Genomic DNA, 17,378 nt, shown 5'->3' with positions numbered 1-17,378 from the left:
AATGCTGAATATTAAAAAGATGAAACCTCCTAAGAAGTTAGGGGTTAATCAAGTTGAGGTAAGAGTAGCTCACTTTTATACAGCATTGAGTAGCTAGGTGATACAATGGATAGAGTGCCAGGTTTGAAGCCAAGAAGACATTTTCCTAATCTCAAATCTGGCCTCTGACACTCACTAGCTGCGTGACCCTGAGCAAGTCACTCAACCCTGTTTGCCTCAGTTTCCTCATCCATAAAATGAGCTGGACAATCAAACCACTTGAGTACCTTTGCCAAGAAAATCCCAAGTAGGGTTGGTCCTGAAGAGTTGAACACAATTAAAATAACTCAACAAAACTGAAATTTACCAAGTACTTCCTTCACAATAGCCTTGTGAGAGTAGTACAAGTATTAATGTCCTCATTTTACAGAAAAGAAATTGAATAAAAAAAGATGAAACAGGGATGAGGGCTGCAATTCATTATATATAATAAATTCAAAATGAATTAATAATCTAAGTATTAAGAATCCATTAAAAAATTGAGAAGATGGTAGGATGTTATATAATTTCATAACTATAAAGAGGCTTTTAAATATTCAAATATTTAAAATTGAAGGAGACAAAACAGATTGGTTCAATTAAATAAAAAATAAAGTTTGTGCATAGCAACAAGCAATGTACCTAGAACAAAGAATTGGAAAATTTTCTATTTTATACATATTTTTCATAAGTCTAACTGTGAAACTGTTCAAACTCTCTAATAATCAAAGAAACTCGCAGCTCATAAGTTGAGATTTGAAAGTAATCTTAGAGGTCATCTAGTTCAATCCACCTATTTTTCAGGTGAGGAAGCACAGAGAGGAGGGAGTGGCTTACCCAGGGTCACAAGGCAGGAAACAATAGAGCTGAGATTTGAACCCATGACCTCAATAACTTAAATTTCAATGCTCTTTATAATATGTCATGCTTCCTCTCAAATTAAATTAAATCTGGAAATACATGACATTTAAATTGGCAAAGATAATTAAAAGCAATAAAATTCAGTGCTATCAGGACTGTGTACAAACAGGCACAATCTTAAAAGGCTGGTCAAGCTGTCAATTGGTGCAATCTTTTCTGAAAGCAAGATGACAATTCAAAAAGGCAGCCACTGGTGCAGTGGATGGAAAGCTGGTCTCAGAGCCAAGAAATCCACCTCTGACACCTGCAGGCTATGTGATTCTGGACAAGTGGGTTAACCTTTCAGAGCTCCAAGCAACTCTCCAAGCCTCTAACCTGAAGATGCCAACATGTATTGTAGAGGGATTCCTCATTCAGGAGTTCCTTGTATCAATGAAATTACAGGTCTGGTCCCCCTCTCTATCCCTATAGTAAGAGTGATCAACTTGCTTATACCCCTGGACATGATAAATATCACCACTCAGCACTATATAAGAATATTACTGACAGGAAAAAGAAGTCTCTCTTTATAAAAATATTCCTACAACTCCATCTGCATGGTTCCAAAGTTAAATTTTCTATTTAAATCTGAAATTGGTCTAGTTAAATTTGCTCTTATTTTATACACATACGCTTAAAGCCAAGCAAAACACATCATGATTTTTGTGCTATGTGTTCAAATGTATCCCACTCCTAAGATTTTAAGGTTAACTTAGTTGACAATGCAAATGACTTCTCATTTAACACCAATAATGGAACTCCTCAAATTTCAGTCATTCTCAGTAAAATCAAGTTATAAACTGACACCAGGTTTCTTTTCTAGTTGTATGGAATGGAAGGTAGGGTAGGGGGCTACTTGGGATTCAAACAAACCCACCCTTCCCCTCAATGGGCTCCAATCAGAACAAAAGGTCTTAGGATAAAAATCATGTGACAAGGTCCCCTTTGATTCACAAATGATTTGTTCCTTAAAAAGGGGGAATCTCTGACTTTAAGAACTGGCTTCAGAAACACAAAGTACAATGTTGCCTCTTACCTTCAAGAGGAAGGACTGAGAACTGGGGACCTAAATTGACTGTAAATAGTAGGCAGAACTTTTAACATCCAAGTCTTTTGAGGAACATTTCTCTGGATTCTTTTTCTCTTCCTATTCAACTGCGGAGCCACAATCTAGGCCCTGTAGTTCCCTTTCTCTACCTAGCACATGGGGGAGTAGAGATGTCTTTCTTCTGCTCTATTTTTTCACTCTTTTCCTAGCAGTTATAAGAACAAAAGTTTTTGGCTCTTTCAATCCCTTTTGTTCTCCCTGGCAAACTGGGGCTTCTTGCTTTCATACCACCTGTATTTCCCACTGCATATCCCTGCCCATACCCCTCTTCCCAGAGTCATCCTTATAATGGACAAAAAAGGAAAAAGAAGTTTCACCAAACTAAACAACATATTAAAAAAAGTCTGCTACGTAGTGCTTCGCAACCATAGGATCCCTGCCCTATGCGAAGAAGGGGATTGAGGGGCAGTTTTTCTTATCTCTTCTTTGAAATCAAGCTTGTTCATTACAATTTCACAGTATTAAGTTTCGATTGTTTTGTTGTCCTTTCCATCTGCACTGATGTAGTCATTGCACAGATAGCTTTCCTGGTTCTGCTTGTCTGACTTTGCATCGGTTCATATTAGTCTTTCCATGCTCCTCTGAATACAGCATGGTCATCATTTCTTACAGTACAGTATACCACAATTTATTTAGCTATTCCCTAGTCCTTTGCTAAGATAAACAGTGTTGCTATAAATATTTTGGCATATATGAGGACTCTCCATTTGTCCTGATCTTCTTTGGGTATATGCCTTGGAGTAGAATCTCTAGGTCAAAGGAAATGGACATTTTAGTCACTTTCCAGAAAAGCTAGAGATCAGTTCACAGCTCTACCACTCCGTGTTCAGGGTTTCTAGTGAATCTGTCTTTCTATAAGCTTTCTAATACTGACAAAGCTCATATTTTATCGTCTTGCCCTATTTACTGGATGTGAACTGTAACCAAGTTGTTTTGGTTTACATTTCTCTCATTATTAGTGATTTGAAGCATTCTTTCATAGTGCTGTTAATAGTTTGCAGTTGTTTTGAAAACAGTTTGCTCAAACCCTTTGACTACTTATCTAGTAATGAGTGGCTTTTGGTCTTTTTTATAATGTGTGTACCCTCTCTATATATATAATTTTGGATATTATACCCTTCCCAGAGATATTTCATAGATTTCCCTAAGATAACCACTTCCCTTTTTATCCTAGTTGTATTAATTTTGTTCAGGCAAAAATAGTTTCGATTTAGTGCCTCTATTCCTGGTTTGATACTGAATTTACCCCTTAATAGTAGCTGTGGAAGGTTTATGATGGTTATGTTGTCTTCTAGATTTTTATGTCATGACCATTAATATTCAGGTTATGTACACATTTTTAATTTACTATGGAATATAGTATAAGATGTTGCTCTAAATGTAATTTCTAACATAATGCTTTCCAGCTTTTCTAGTAGTTCTTCTCATGTGAGTTCTCTCCTAGGCATTATGTTTTGGAGCTTAAAAACACTGAGTTCAATTATTTCTGATTTTTTTCTCGTCTATTCTACTGGTCTACTCTTTTATTTTTTTTAACTAATACCAAATCATTTTAGTGATTTTTGCTTTATAATACACTTTGAGGTATGGAAGTGCTTTTCTTGTTCATTTCTATCTCTTTTCATTAATTCTGTAGTTATGTTAAATCTTTTGTTCCTACAAGTGAATTTTATTATATCTAACTCTGTAAAGTGTCCCTTCAGTAGTTGAATGGAAGAGAACATTATTAAACTAAATGTAAGTTAATTTTAGTAGCATTGTCATTTTTATTATGCTAGCTCAGCCCAGTTAGGAACACAGAGCTTTCCTATTTAAGTTTTTCTTTATTTCTTTAGTATGTTTTAGCAGACTGATTACCAGATGTCTGACGCATTTTGCAGTTATGTTGAATGGAACATTCCTTTCTAACACTGCTTCCTGGATTTTATGTTAGTACATAAATATGCTGCCAGTTGATGTAGATTTATTTTGTTGCCTGCAAATTTAATGAATTGTTAATTTTCTCAACTGATTTCTTTTCTGACTCCCTAGGATTTTCCTAGTGAACCATTATAAGATCAGTGAAGAGTGTTGGTTTTGTTTTCTCTTTATTTTTATGCCTTTATTCTTTCTCTTATCTTATTCCTATTGACAGTTTTTCTAAAACCATGTCAAATAATACTGGAGAAAAGGTACTCTACTCCTGTCTTTATTAAGAAAGCATCTAGTATTTGCCCTTTGAATATAAAGCTAGTTTTTGGGTTTTGACAGATAATTTTCCAATATTAAAAAATCATTCCATGCATACACTTTGCAGTTTTTAGCCTAAATGAGGGTTGAACTTTGTTTAAAGGCTTTTCCCAGGAGGGGCCTCTTCATTCTGTCCTCTTGCTTTTATTTCTTTTATGTAACACAAAGGAGAAGGTGCTCTAGCTCTCTCTTCCTGGTAGATAGCTGGATAAGAAGTATCTTCAACTTTCATCCTTCCTAAGGATAAAGTAGCAACCAACAGTCTTTTTTTCTCTCTCTCTCCCCGTCTCTTCATTAACAGTTGTAAAGACTGAGTAATTCTAACTGTATTTAGGAAAGGTAATCTACTTGCTACCATCTTCCATTCAGAAATAAAAGTAAAAGATTCTATTGTCAGCAAGTTATTTTTAATAGATGTATAGAGACAAGAATAACCTTCATAATCTATGCGCTTACCAGTACCTATTAAGTCCCTTTCAAACAAAACCGAATGTTTACTTAACAAGGTTACAATGACCATTAGTGAAAGTCCTGAAAACCATGATCCTCTAAGGGTTTGGAGTCTAATGTTCTCATTAACACAGATTAAATCCGATAAACTGGACAAACTACCACCCAGATGAAGCTCTGACAAGATTCTCACTCTACCACATAAAATATTTAGAATTCCTATTGAAAGTATAAATTCAACTATTTTTAAAATTAGAATATCTTCCTACATATTTACATCCCAAAAGCCTAATAAACATCTACACAGAGGCTATTCCCACACTTTTATCAATTTTACTCTCTCACTGAAAAATGAGTTTTATCATGTTTCTTTCTCTCAAGAGTATGGCTTCTCATACAGAACACTACATATTCCTTGAGTTAAATAAATCCTCATATGACTTAGAAATCTATATTTGAAAATATGACTGGTTTAGCCTAATATTTTAAAAACAAAGAGACATATATGAAGAGTATACAAAAATCTTTAAAATTAAGCTTAATAAAAGTTGTAAACTGTTTCAGTCATTATGGAAAACAATTTGGAACTGTGATAGCAAGGTGACTAATTGGTTCATACCCTGTTGATCCAGCAACAAGAGCTTCTGGTATATACCCCAAGTAGGATAAAGACAGATGGAAAGAGCCTATATGTACCAAAATATGTATAGCAGTACTTTTTACGGTAGCAAAAAAATAAAACCTGGAAACAAAATAGGTTCGTGTTTATTAGAAAGTGACTGAATTGCATTATATAAATTTAATGAAATATTTTGCCATAAGAAATGATAAAAATGAGGGATTCTAAGAAACTTGGGAAGTTGTTGGAAATGACATATAATGAAGTAAGTAGAACCAAAAGAACAGATACAACAACCATGATAATATAAGGGAACACAACACTTATCAGTTTCATAAATCCTCTCAATGAAGGGCTGGCATATTATCAAATGGGGTATATCCATTTAGAAATTATCAATGAGTAAGTTTGTTTTGCTTAGTTGTACTACTTTGTTGCAAGGGAAGTTTCTATATAAATTAGTACTAAGAAATGACAGTAAAGTTAAAAAAAAAAGAACTGGTAAAGCATTTTTAAAAGAAAAAAAGCCTTTTACAAAAAGAAACAGAATTTATATAACAAACCATGCTGCCTTTCATTACAGTCTCCCCCAAAAGAATCAAGAGAGATATTATTTGCATGGGTACAAGACTCCATGGACCTTTTCACATGTAACAATTCCCAGAATATAGTTTTCTGATACTTGAAAAGAATTCTAGCAGAATGCTCAAATCAAAATTCCATTCTTTCTCCCTATCTCATTCTTAATGGCGGTCCTTACCCGTCTTTTTGTCATTTCCTCTCTTAGCATTTCTCTCAGCTTTTGAGCTTTAAGTATCCTATAACGGTCTGAGCACGGTTGTTTCTCTTTTACTGGAAGGGGACTTGGTTGTGGTGCTTCCTCTTGAACAGTGCCCAAGGACTGGGGAACTGATGAAGCAGGGGCACTAGATTTAGTGAGACTAGGCACAGTTGATATTCGCTTTCTTCTTTGTAAAACAGTCATTGAAGATTTACTGGATTGTCCAGCACCATCCCCAGTGGGCGTTTCATCACTGTTGAAATACCAAAAAATGTATCATGAATTATCTTAAAATATTTACCACAGACATTCACTTTCTAATTTTAAAACTCAGCTAAAATCACAAAAGTACTAAGACAAATGTGGTATAATCTTACTCATTCAGATGCCAATAGTACAGAACACAGATTAAAGAATCATCTGTATAGAAATCATAATGGAACCCATGACAGCTTATGAAATCACCAAGCCAAATAGTAGAGAATACAAAAAGACCCAGGGCAGAACTGTGGGAGAAGCCCATAGTTAATAGTTGTGACATCTCCAAGAGACTGGTCAAAACAGCTGGATAGACAGGTAGAAAACCAGGAGAAATTTGTTTCATGAAGGCCCAGAGGAGACAGGATATCCTGAAGGAGATAATCAACAATGTCAAATGCAGCACAGGTCAAGTCAGGTCAAGTCAACAAGCATTCATTAAATCCTACTATGTACCAGGCATTTCTGCTAAGCACTAGGGATACAAAGAATGGCAAAAAATGGTCCCTGTTCTCAAGGAGTTCACAGAATAAAGGAAGAGATAACAGGCAAGCAATTATATATAAACCAGATACATTCAAGAGAAATTGGAAAGAACCTCAGAAGTAGCTTGCTAACACTAAGGCGGGGCCAGCAATGGTTTTGTGAAGAAGGTGGGACTCTTGCTGAGGCTTAAGTAAGTCAAAGAAGTCAGTGACAAGGTGGAGATGATGGGGGAATGGGGTAATTAGCTGGAAAAGACAGGATAGAATGGGGTCACTGCACAGCATGTAGAGGGATCTGCCTGCCTTAGAAAAGAGAAGGGACATATTTTCACGTGAGACAGAACTGAAGGAGGAAATAGTAGCTGAAGGCATCGGAGTGATGTGAGATAAACAAAAGGAAGAGGGAGCTCTGAATGAATAGTCACAATTTTCCAAGAAAATATGAGACAAGCTGCTCAGCTAAAAAAGTGGTGATGGGGGGAAAGCCAAGGAAGTCTGAGGAGGAAAGAAAAGATTTAGAAAGGTTACTGTGATGAGTGGAATAGGGAAACAATAAGGAGGGCATGGAAAGACTGCCTTGCCACTGTGAGAGTCCAGTTAAGATTATGAGAGAGGCTGAAAGACAAATCTAGTACACTAGATAAGGCTGCCCTATGGTGCCATGCCTCTTGAAGAAGTTCCTTTAAGCCAGCCAAGGCTATCAACTTGTGAGAGCTACTGAGTGCTACTAAATGCATGGAGGGTATGAGGAGTGTGAAGTTTGCTCCAAAGCCTCCTTAATTCTGAGGGCTAAGTGGGTTTGGCTTCAATAATAGATGAGAACTGAGCAGCCTAAAGCTTTACAAGCCTTGGGAGCACCTCTGGCCTTGATCTTGCTCATCAAAGAATCTTGCCTATTCTTGGAATTCATTCTCTAGAACCTGAAGCTTTTCCTTGCAAGTGCAGCATAGGTTTGAGTAAGACAAAGGATGTCTGCAATGGTTCTGTTAAAGTATGCTGAAGGCGGAGCCAAGATGGTGGAGTAGAAAGACGCACATACACATAGCTCCGAACCCAAAACCCACAGAACAGCTAGAGGGGACCAACTCACGGTGAATTCTGCACCCAGAGGCCATGGAATATTGGAACGAGGGAGATTTCTGTTCCGGAGAGATATGCAAACGTCTCGCGGGGGGTCCTTCGCGCTGTGGACTGGGCGCCGGGACTGGGAGCAGAGGGCAGCCCTGCAGCGGCTGCGGCACCGAGAGGAAAAGATCCGAGCGGGCTACGGGAACGGGATCTCCAGCAGCCACGCGGGTCCCTCCACCCACAGAGGGACCTGCAAACCTCTCGCAAAAGGTCCGTCACGCTGCAGACGCGGAGCCCAGCCCAGACCTGAGGCGGCCGCGGCTCCGAGAGGTACAGACCTGAGCAGGCTTCAGGGATGGGATCTCCAGCGGCGGCACAAGCCCCTCCACCCACAGGTGACAGGGGTCGGTGAGAGAGTCTCTTTGGCGGGTCGAGAGGGGAGTGGGGTGCCCCCATGGCTCGGGCCCCCCCCAGGAGGTAGAAGCTGAGAGGCGGCGGCAGACAGGGGCTCCCCAAGCGGGCGGGAGCCTGGATCCATTGTGGAAGGTCTGTACCTAAACCCCCTGAGGGAACTGAGCCTGAGGGGCGGCCCTGCCCCAACCTCACCACCTGAACTTAATTCTCACACTGAATAGCAGCCCTGCCCCCGCCAAAAGCCCTAAGGCTGGAAGCAGCATTTGAATCTCAGTCCCCAAATGCTGGCTGGGAGGACCAGGAGGTGAGGTGGGTGTGAGGAGAATATTCAGAGGTCAAGTCACTGGCTGGGGAGAATGCCCAGAAAACGGAAAAGAAATAAAACTATTGAAGGCTACTTTCTTGGAGAACAGACATTTCCTCCCTTCCTTTCTGATGAGGAAGAACAATGCTTACCATCAGGCAAAGACACAGAAATCAAGGATTCTGTGTCCCAGCCCACCCAATGGGCTCAGGCCATGGAAGAGCTCAAAAAGAATTTTGAAAATCAAATTAGAGAGGTGGAGGAAAAACTGGGAAGAGAAATGAGAGGGATGAAAGAGAAGCATGAAAAGCAGATCAGCTCCCTCCTAAAGGAGAACCAAAAAAATGTTGAAGAAATTAACACCTTGAAAACTAGCCTAACTCAATTGGCAAAAGAGGTTCAAAAAGCCAATGAGGAGAAGAATGCTTTCAAAAGCAGAATTAGCCAAATGGAAAAGGAGATTCAAAAGCTCACTGAAGAAAACAGTTCTTTCAAAACTAGAATGGCACAGATGGATGCTAAGGACTTTGTGAGAAAGACAGATATCACAGAACATAGCGTGAAGATTCGAAAAATGGAAGATAATGTGAAATATCTTATTGGAAAAACAACTGACCTGGAAAATAGAATCAGGAGAGACAATGTAAAAATTCTGGGACTACCTGAAAACCATGATCAAAAGAAGAGCCTAGACATCATCTTCCATGAAATTATCAAGGAAAACTGCCCTGAGATTCTAGAACCAGAGGGCAAAATAAATATTCAAGGAATCCACAGAACACCGCATGAAAGAGATCCAAAAAGAGAAACTCCTAGGAACATTGTGGCCAAATTCCAGAATTCCCAGGTGAAAGAGAAAATATTGCAAGCAGCTAGAAAGAAACAATTCAAGTATTGTGGAAATACAATCAGGATAACACAAGATCTAGCACCCTCTACATTAAGGGATCGAAGGGAATAGAATAGGATATTCCAGAAGTCAAAGGAACTAGGACTAAAACCAAGAATCACCTACCCAGCAAAACTGAGTATAATACTTCAGGAGAAAAAATGGTCTTTCAATGAAATAGAGGATTTTCAAATTTTCTTGATGAAAAGATCAGAGCTGAAAAGAAAATTTGACTTTCAAACACAAGAATGAAGAGAACCATGAAAAGGTGAACAGCAAAGAGAAGTCATAAGGGACTTACTAAAGTTGAACTGTTTACATTCCTACATGGAAAGACAATATTTGGAACTCTTGAAACATTTCAGTATCTGGGTACTGGGTGGGAGTACACACACACACATGCACACACACATACATAGAGACAGAGTGCACAGAGTGAATTGAAGAGGATGGGATCATATCTTAAAAAAAAAAATGAAATCAAGCAGTGAGAGAGAAATATTGGGAGGAGAAAGGGAGAAATTGAATGGGGCAAATTATCTCTCATAAAAGAGGCAAGCAAAAGACTTATTAGTGGAGGGATAAAGAGGGGAGGCAAGAGAAAAACATGAGGTCTACTCTCATCACATTCCACTAAAGGAAAGAATAAAATGCACACTCATTTTGATAGGAAAACCTATCTCACAATACAGGAGAGTGGGGGACAAGGGCACAAGCAGGGTGGGGGGTAGGATTGAGGGGAGGGCATGGGGAGGAGAATGCAATCCGAGGTCGACACTCATGGGGAGGGAAAGGATCATAAGAGAATAGAAGTAATGGGGGACAGGATAGGATGGAGGGAAATATAGTTAGTCCTATACAACACAACTAGTATGGAAATCATTTGCAAAACTGCACAGATTTGGCCTATATTGAATTGCTTGTCTTCCAAAGGGAAGGGGTGGAGAGGGAGGGAGCTAAAGAAGTTGGAACTCAAAGTGTTAGGATCAACTGTAATGTTCTTACCACTAGGAAATAAGAAATACAGGTTAAGGGGCAAAGAAAGCTATCTGGCCCTACAGGACAAAAGAGAAGACGGAGACAAGGGCAGAGAGGGAGGACAGAAGAGAGAGCAGATTGGTCACAGGGGCAATTAGAATGCTTGGGTTTGGGGGGGGGGGGGGATAAAAGGGGAGAAAATTTGTAACCCAAAATTTTGTGAAAATAAATGTTAAAAGTTAAATAAAAAAAAAATAAAAAAAATAAAAAATAAATAAAGTATGCTGAAAAAGATCTATTCTTTTTTAAAGTATAGGAATAATTTGCTGTGTGCTTCAGGAGCTTCTGAATGAACTTGATCTTGTTTTTCTAGGCAGCCACAGAACAAGCAAGAGTGTAAATTCTGCATCAATCTAACCGGCACCAGGGAGCTGCTCTTCTTTGTCTGATGACAGCACTAGTGCTGAGGTTAAGATATATTCTCATGGAAGTTTTTGCACAACCAAACCCAATGCAACCAAAATCCGGAGGGATGTAGTAAATTGGGAAAAAATTTTTACAGCTAAGCTCGGGGATAAAGGCCTCATTTCTAGAATATATAGAGAACTGACCCAAATGTATAATCATACAAGTCATTCCCCAATTGATAAATGGTCAAAGGATATGAACAGGCAATTTTCAGAGGAAGAAATTAAAGCTATCTATAATCATATGAAAAAATGCTCTAAATCACTATTGGTTAGAGAGATGCAAATCAAAACAACTCTGAGGTACCACATCACACCTATAAGATTGGCAAACATGACAGAACAAGAAAATGATAAATGCTGGAGAGGATGTGGGAGAGTTGGAACACTAATTCATTGTTGGTGGAGCTGTGAGCGCATCCAACCATTCTGGAGAGCAATTTGGAACTATGCCCAAAGGGCTACAAAAATGTGCATACCCTTTGACCCAGCAATATCGCTACTAGGACTATATCCCCAAGAGATCATAAAAATGGGAAAGGGTCCCACATGTACAAAAATATTTATAGCAGCACTCTATGTAGTTGCCAAAAACTGGAAGTCAAGGGGATGTCCATCAATTGGGGAATGGCTGAATAAATTATGGTATATGAATGTAATGGAGTACTATTGTGCTATAAGAAATGATGAACAAGAAGACTTCAGAGAGGCCTGGAAGGACTTATATGACCTGATGCTGAGTGAAAGGAGCAGAACCAGGAGAACTTTATGCACAGCAACAACCACAGTGTGTGAGAGTTTTTTCTGGTAGACTTAGATTTTTGTAATAACACAAGAACTTCTGAAAAAAAAAAAAATCCCAATGGTGGACCTCAAGGCAAAATGCCTTTCACACTCAGAGAGAGAAATATGGAAGTCACTCACATAATGTAGCAGATCATGTTTGTGTATGTGTATCTGTTTGTGTATCATGTTCTGATTTGTTATACGGATTCTTTCATTTATCTTAGTCTGACTACATAGCATGACTATAGTGAAAATATACTCAATAGGAAAGTATATGTAGAATCTATACAGAATTGTATGCAGTCGTGGGGAGGGAGGGAGGTAGTGGGGGGTGGGTGGGGAGGGATAAAATCGCAATTGTATGGCAGTGACTGTTAAACATTAAAAAAATAAAAAAATTAATAAAAAAAAAAAGATATCTTCTCATGTCAACTAGTTGGAAATTAATAAAGTTATTTTTAGTTTCTATATAGTTTCTATAAGGGATACTTAAGGCACCTCAGAACTTCATAAATGTTATTTTTTTGCTTTAATTTTCTGTCTCCATTCCTCATTGGTCACTTGAACTTGGAGTCACTCAGACGAAGGAGTCTTGAGTCCAAATTTGGACCTGGCTCCAAATAGGGCCTCAAAACATCTACTAACCGAGCAAATCTCTCTAACTGCTTCAGTTTTTCCACTGTAAAATAGGGTTAACAACATCTACTTCATAGGGGTGCTGTGAAGCTCAAAAAAAGATAAAGTGTAAAAGCACCTGCAAATTATAAAGTGCCTCCTTTACTCTCCTTCACCAAACATCATCTCTTCCTCTGAAGTTCATGAAATCCCAAATTATCTCCCAATGCAAATCCTTGTGACTATTATCTGTTGCCCAGGATATCTCTCTTTCCTTCCTCAATGAGTTCATTGTCGAACTCAATCTTTCTTCCCTATTTCCCCTCATATTAGAATACTTCAACATACCAATGCTCTCTCAAAAATCCTAACTAACCAATTCCTCAATCTATTCAACTCACTGACCTACACCTCAACTACAGACAATACCCATACTCTTACCCTTAATCATCCCTAAGTGTTCTGCTTCCATGTTAATGAATTATGAAATTCTTTTTTCAGAATATAATCTTTTCTCATTCCATCATTACCTCTACCTTAAGACCATGAAGCTTGTTCTTAGATGTTGCCATGATCTCCATTCCTTTAACCTTTCAGTTCTTTTCTGGGCCATTATTCCTATAAGCTACACTCTCCTCCTTTCCCAATCTCAAATCCTTGGTAAGTCAGTTCAACTTGGCACTATCTTCTACATTCAAGTCCCTTGTCCTTTGTCCTACCTCCATCACACACTGCCAAGTCCTAACTCTGGACTACTACCAAAGACTGACTCTTCTGCTCTTATTCACAGTGATACTAACAGGACACAGAGGAAATTATGAAAAGGTGCCCGCTCTAAATTCACACTATTCTTAGGTGGACCCTCACTCCAACAAGGCAAACATCCCTCCTTGATTGACTGGAAGAGCATCTCTTCCACACCATTTCACCTCCGTCATCTCCAGATCTTCAGATTCATCTTCCCTCCTTCAGTGAGCTGAATCCATGCTTCACTGCTTTTCTCTCCTCCCCAATACCTGCTCTCATACTAGAGGACTTCAACACACACAATGATTCTCTCTCAAAAATCCTAACTTACCAATTCCTCAAAATACTCATTTCTAATGATCTCTACCACACAACTAACCAGAGAAATGAACATGTCCTTCCCCTTCCCATCCCTTGTAAGTGCTCCACATCTAAATCCATGAAATTCAAAACTCCTATATGGGCTCATAATCCATTACTGCTCTACCTCTCTCTGCTATTATTCCTCTTCACTGTGACTTCTGATTTCTCCAGTCCTCGGTGCTTTCCAAAGTCATTACTACTGCACTCTCTCCCTTCCCAATCCTGACCCTCATACCGACTGAGAAAATATTTGTAAAGTGTTTACAAAGCCTGGTACATAGTAGGCATTTCATGAATGCCTGTTTCCTTTCCTTCTCATCTTGACCCCTGGTGAACTAATTAAATACTGACTTCTCTTAAGTCCCTTTAATTGTTATTATACATAAGATCTTGTCCTCCAAACCCCAATTAAGGATTACTCCCATCATCTACTTAATTTGCTTCATTTGCTGCTAAAAAAAAAAAAATTCATGAAACTACATTGATTGATTGAGTTCACTTCAAATATGTTACATAATGTCAACTGGACCCTCCAAAGCAGTAAGGCAATCCTTTACACTTTCCTGATTGATTCATTAGCCCACTTACCCCAGATGTACCAGATTTTAAAGTTTCCCTTACTCTACCTCCTCCCTCAACTGAGAACACTGCCTCATATTTTATTGAAAAAACTGAAGCCTTCACTAAGAACTTCCTCTTCTCTTTATTCCTCATCTTACATCACCGAGATGCCTTTTTCCACTATCTCGTCCTTCATCCCTGTTTCACAGGAAGATATGGCCTTTCTCCTTAACAAGGCAAAACCCGCTTCATGCGCAAATAATCCCATCTCCTCAAGCAGAATGTCCCTCTATTAGGCCTACTTCTCTCTCATCTTCAATTGTTCTTTCTCTATGGGCTGCTTATCTACTATCAACAAACATATATATATTTCTCCTCCATCCTCAAAAAAACCCTTCATCTGATCAACCATCCCTGCTCGCTAACATCCTTTTATGTGTCCTACCTTTCGTAGCTAAACTCATTGAGCAGGCCATCTACAAAAGATGCCTCCATTTCCTTTCTTCTCATTCTCTTCTCAACTCTTTGCAGTCTGGCTTCCAACCTCATCAGAGAAATGAAACTGCTCTCTCACAAGTTACTAATGATCTCAATTCTCGTTCTTCTGCAGCCTTTAACATTGCTGATCATCCTCTTTTCCCTGAGAATCTCTTCTCTCTAGGTTTTCACAACACTACTCTCTCCTGATTCTCTTCCAAGCCACTTGACTACTACTCCTCAATCTCCTTGGCTAGGGTCACCCAAGACTCTAATCTGGGCCTCATTCTTTCTCTGTACTATTTCAGTTGGTTTCAATTATCACCTCTATGTAGGTCACTCTCACATCTACTTGTCTAAACCTAACCTCTCACTGGTCATAGTCTTGCATATCCAACTACCTACTGGACATCTGAAATGACTATATCCCATGATATCTAAACTCAACATGTCCAAAACTGAACATCATCTTTCCCCAAAAACTTCCCTTTCTTTTTACCTCACTATTACTGTTGAGGATACCATCCTCTAAACCACTCAGGCTTACAACCTAGATGTCAACCTTGACACCTCATCCTCTTCCCTCCCCAATAACCAATCAGAGGTGAAGTCCTGTTATTTCCATCTTTCTAATATCTCTTCTACATGGACCCCACATGTCACCACCACCAGCCTAACACCTAGATTACTGCAACAGTCTCTGTTGGTTGGTCTTCCAGCCTCAAGTTTCTCCCCCCCTCCATATATCATCTACTGAGCTATTAAACTGCTCTTCTTAAAACACAAGTCTGTCCACATCACTGATCTAGTCAATGAATTCCAGTGGCTCCCTATTAGATAAAATTAAAAAGCCTCAGTTTGGCTGTCAAAGCATCTCGAAAGCTAGCTCCATCCTACCTTTCCAGTCTTCTGACACCTCACTCTCCTCCACATACTCTTCTGACATTGGGCTCCTTATTGTTCCTCAAATCAACAAGTACTTCTCATGTGCCTACTATGCACCAGGCACTCTAAGTGCTAGGAAAACAAAGGCTAAAAACCACACTCTGCTCTCAAAGGGCTCACACCCTAACGAGACAACATGAAAACAATTACGAACAAACAAGCTACATACTTGATTAATTGGAGATAGACAATAGGAAAGGTATAGGTGAGATTTTAGTTGAGACCTCAAGGAAGTCAGAGAAGCCAAGAGATAGAAATGAGGAGAGAGTGCATTCCAGACACGGAGATGGAGTGCCTTTCACTATGAACAGCAAGGAGGCTGGGGTCACTGGATGGAAGAGTATATGGGGGAAAATAAGGTTTTGGAAAAAAAAAAATAAGGTTTTGGAAAAGTGCAAAAGTAGGATGGGGTCAGGTAACAAAGGGCTTTAAAAGCAAAACAGAGGATTTTATATTGGATTCTGGAGTTAATAAGAGGGCACTGGTATGGAGGAAGGGGAGGGTGATCAGGCTGTGGCTTTAGGAAGATTAATCTGACAGCTAAATGCAGGATAGACTGGAGCGGGTAAAGACTTAAGGCAAAGAGACTAACCAGAAGGCTACTTCAATAGTCCAGGCTATTACAACCATCCAGGTGTGAGATGATGGGGCCTACACCAAGGCAGCAGCAGTGGCAGAGAAGCAAATATATACAGCAGATATTATGAAAGTAAAATCCACAGTAGTTAGCAACAATCTGGACTGGAGGTAAGGGAGCTATGAAGAGGCAAGAGCTGATGCTGACACCAGGGTGTGAGTCGAGGTGACAGGAATACACAATTGGGGTGGCAGATTCAACAGTAATAGATGAACTGGGAAGAGAGGAGGCTGTAAGGAGACCCTCCACTGGAGACGTCCACCAGGCAGCTGGAGATGCGCATGGAGCTGAAGGCCAGGGCTGGATACGGAGAGGGGTAAATCACCCCACGCTGGGGATCCGAGGTTCCTCCCACGAGACACTACCACACATCCCAAGTCCTAGCCTGAAGTTCTCTCCTCACCGCCTTCAAGACCCAGTTAAAAGCCAACGTTCCGAACGAAGTCACTGGCGATCCCTCAACACTGGTGCCTTCCCTTGGGTGACTGTGTCCCAAGCCGTAACAGCTTAAAGCTGCACGGGTACTTCGGGGTCACTAGGAGCGCTCTCTCCCTCCAGGGCCGGCTCCGGGGCTCCGAGCCCCGGCTCGGCCCCCGCCGGACTCGCGGCTGCCTCCTCCCACCCCGAGGCCGGGGCCCGGGCCAGACGGGGCTCGGCCGCCTCTTACCCGCACTCGGCCGCCTCGTCCTCCAGGGGCTCGGCTCCCCCGGGATCCAGCGGGGGCCCCGGCGGGGTCTCGGCCGCTTCGGGCGCCGGCGGCGGCGGCGGCGCGGCCGGCTCGGGCTCCCGGGGAGCCTGCTGGCCGCGCGGGGGCTCGGGAGCGGCCGGGGCCCGGCCGCCAGCCCCGGGTCTCACGTTGGGCTTTACGCTGAGTCGCGCCCTCCGGAACATGGTGGCGGACGACGGGAGGCGCGGCCCCACCGGCCCCTGATGCGGCCACTGACTGGGAAGAGGGCGCTGGGAGGCGACGCTCCTGCCCCGGAGCTCCCCCTGCCACCCCCCGGACGCTGCTACCGCCGCTGGGCGGCCCCGCCTCCGTCAGCCTCCCGCCGCCGCCTCTTCCTCATGGCCCCGCTGCGGGCCGCGACCGGCGGGCTACCGTCCCTCCAGCTCCGAGCCCAGCAGGCAGACGGCCCCGGCCGGGCCTGACGTCATCACGGCGCGCGGCGCCGCGGGCGCGGTGACGTCACCCGCAGACGCCCGCAGGCCCGGTCGCCGCCCGTGTGTGGGTACCAGCATGGGCCGCTGTGGCTGCTGCGTGTCCGCGGCTCCGGTCGGG

At 41.3% G+C, this 17,378-nt stretch overlaps 1 protein-coding gene across 6 annotated transcripts in view; it reads right to left on the bottom strand.

The window, feature by feature from the left end:
• Positions 1-17,108, bottom strand: part of BDP1 (BDP1 general transcription factor IIIB subunit) — a 98,268-nt gene extending 81,160 nt beyond the window's left edge. For 3 of the 6 annotated variants that reach the window (XR_011966479.1, XM_072606288.1, XM_072606292.1), the window contains exons 1-2: positions 16,767-17,083; positions 6,085-6,358 (exon numbers count right to left, since the gene is read on the bottom strand). Coding sequence is in view for 5 of the 6 variants with exons in the window: in XM_072606288.1 (XP_072462389.1) it covers positions 6,085-6,358; positions 16,767-16,990 (498 nt within the window). In the remaining variant the exon portion in view is untranslated. Of the gene's footprint in view, positions 1-6,084; positions 6,359-16,766 lie in introns of all 6 variants that reach the window. The other 3 variants (XM_072606289.1, XM_072606290.1, XM_072606291.1) reach the window with 2 other exon arrangements.
• Positions 17,109-17,378: the final 270 nt, after the last annotated feature.

This window comes from Notamacropus eugenii, chromosome 4, assembly GCF_028372415.1.
Source record: "Notamacropus eugenii isolate mMacEug1 chromosome 4, mMacEug1.pri_v2, whole genome shotgun sequence".
In the NCBI taxonomy this organism is placed as follows: Eukaryota; Metazoa; Chordata; class Mammalia; order Diprotodontia; family Macropodidae; genus Notamacropus; species Notamacropus eugenii.
Note: the sequence above shows the minus strand (reverse complement) of the source record. Positions and strands in the feature narration are given on the sequence as shown.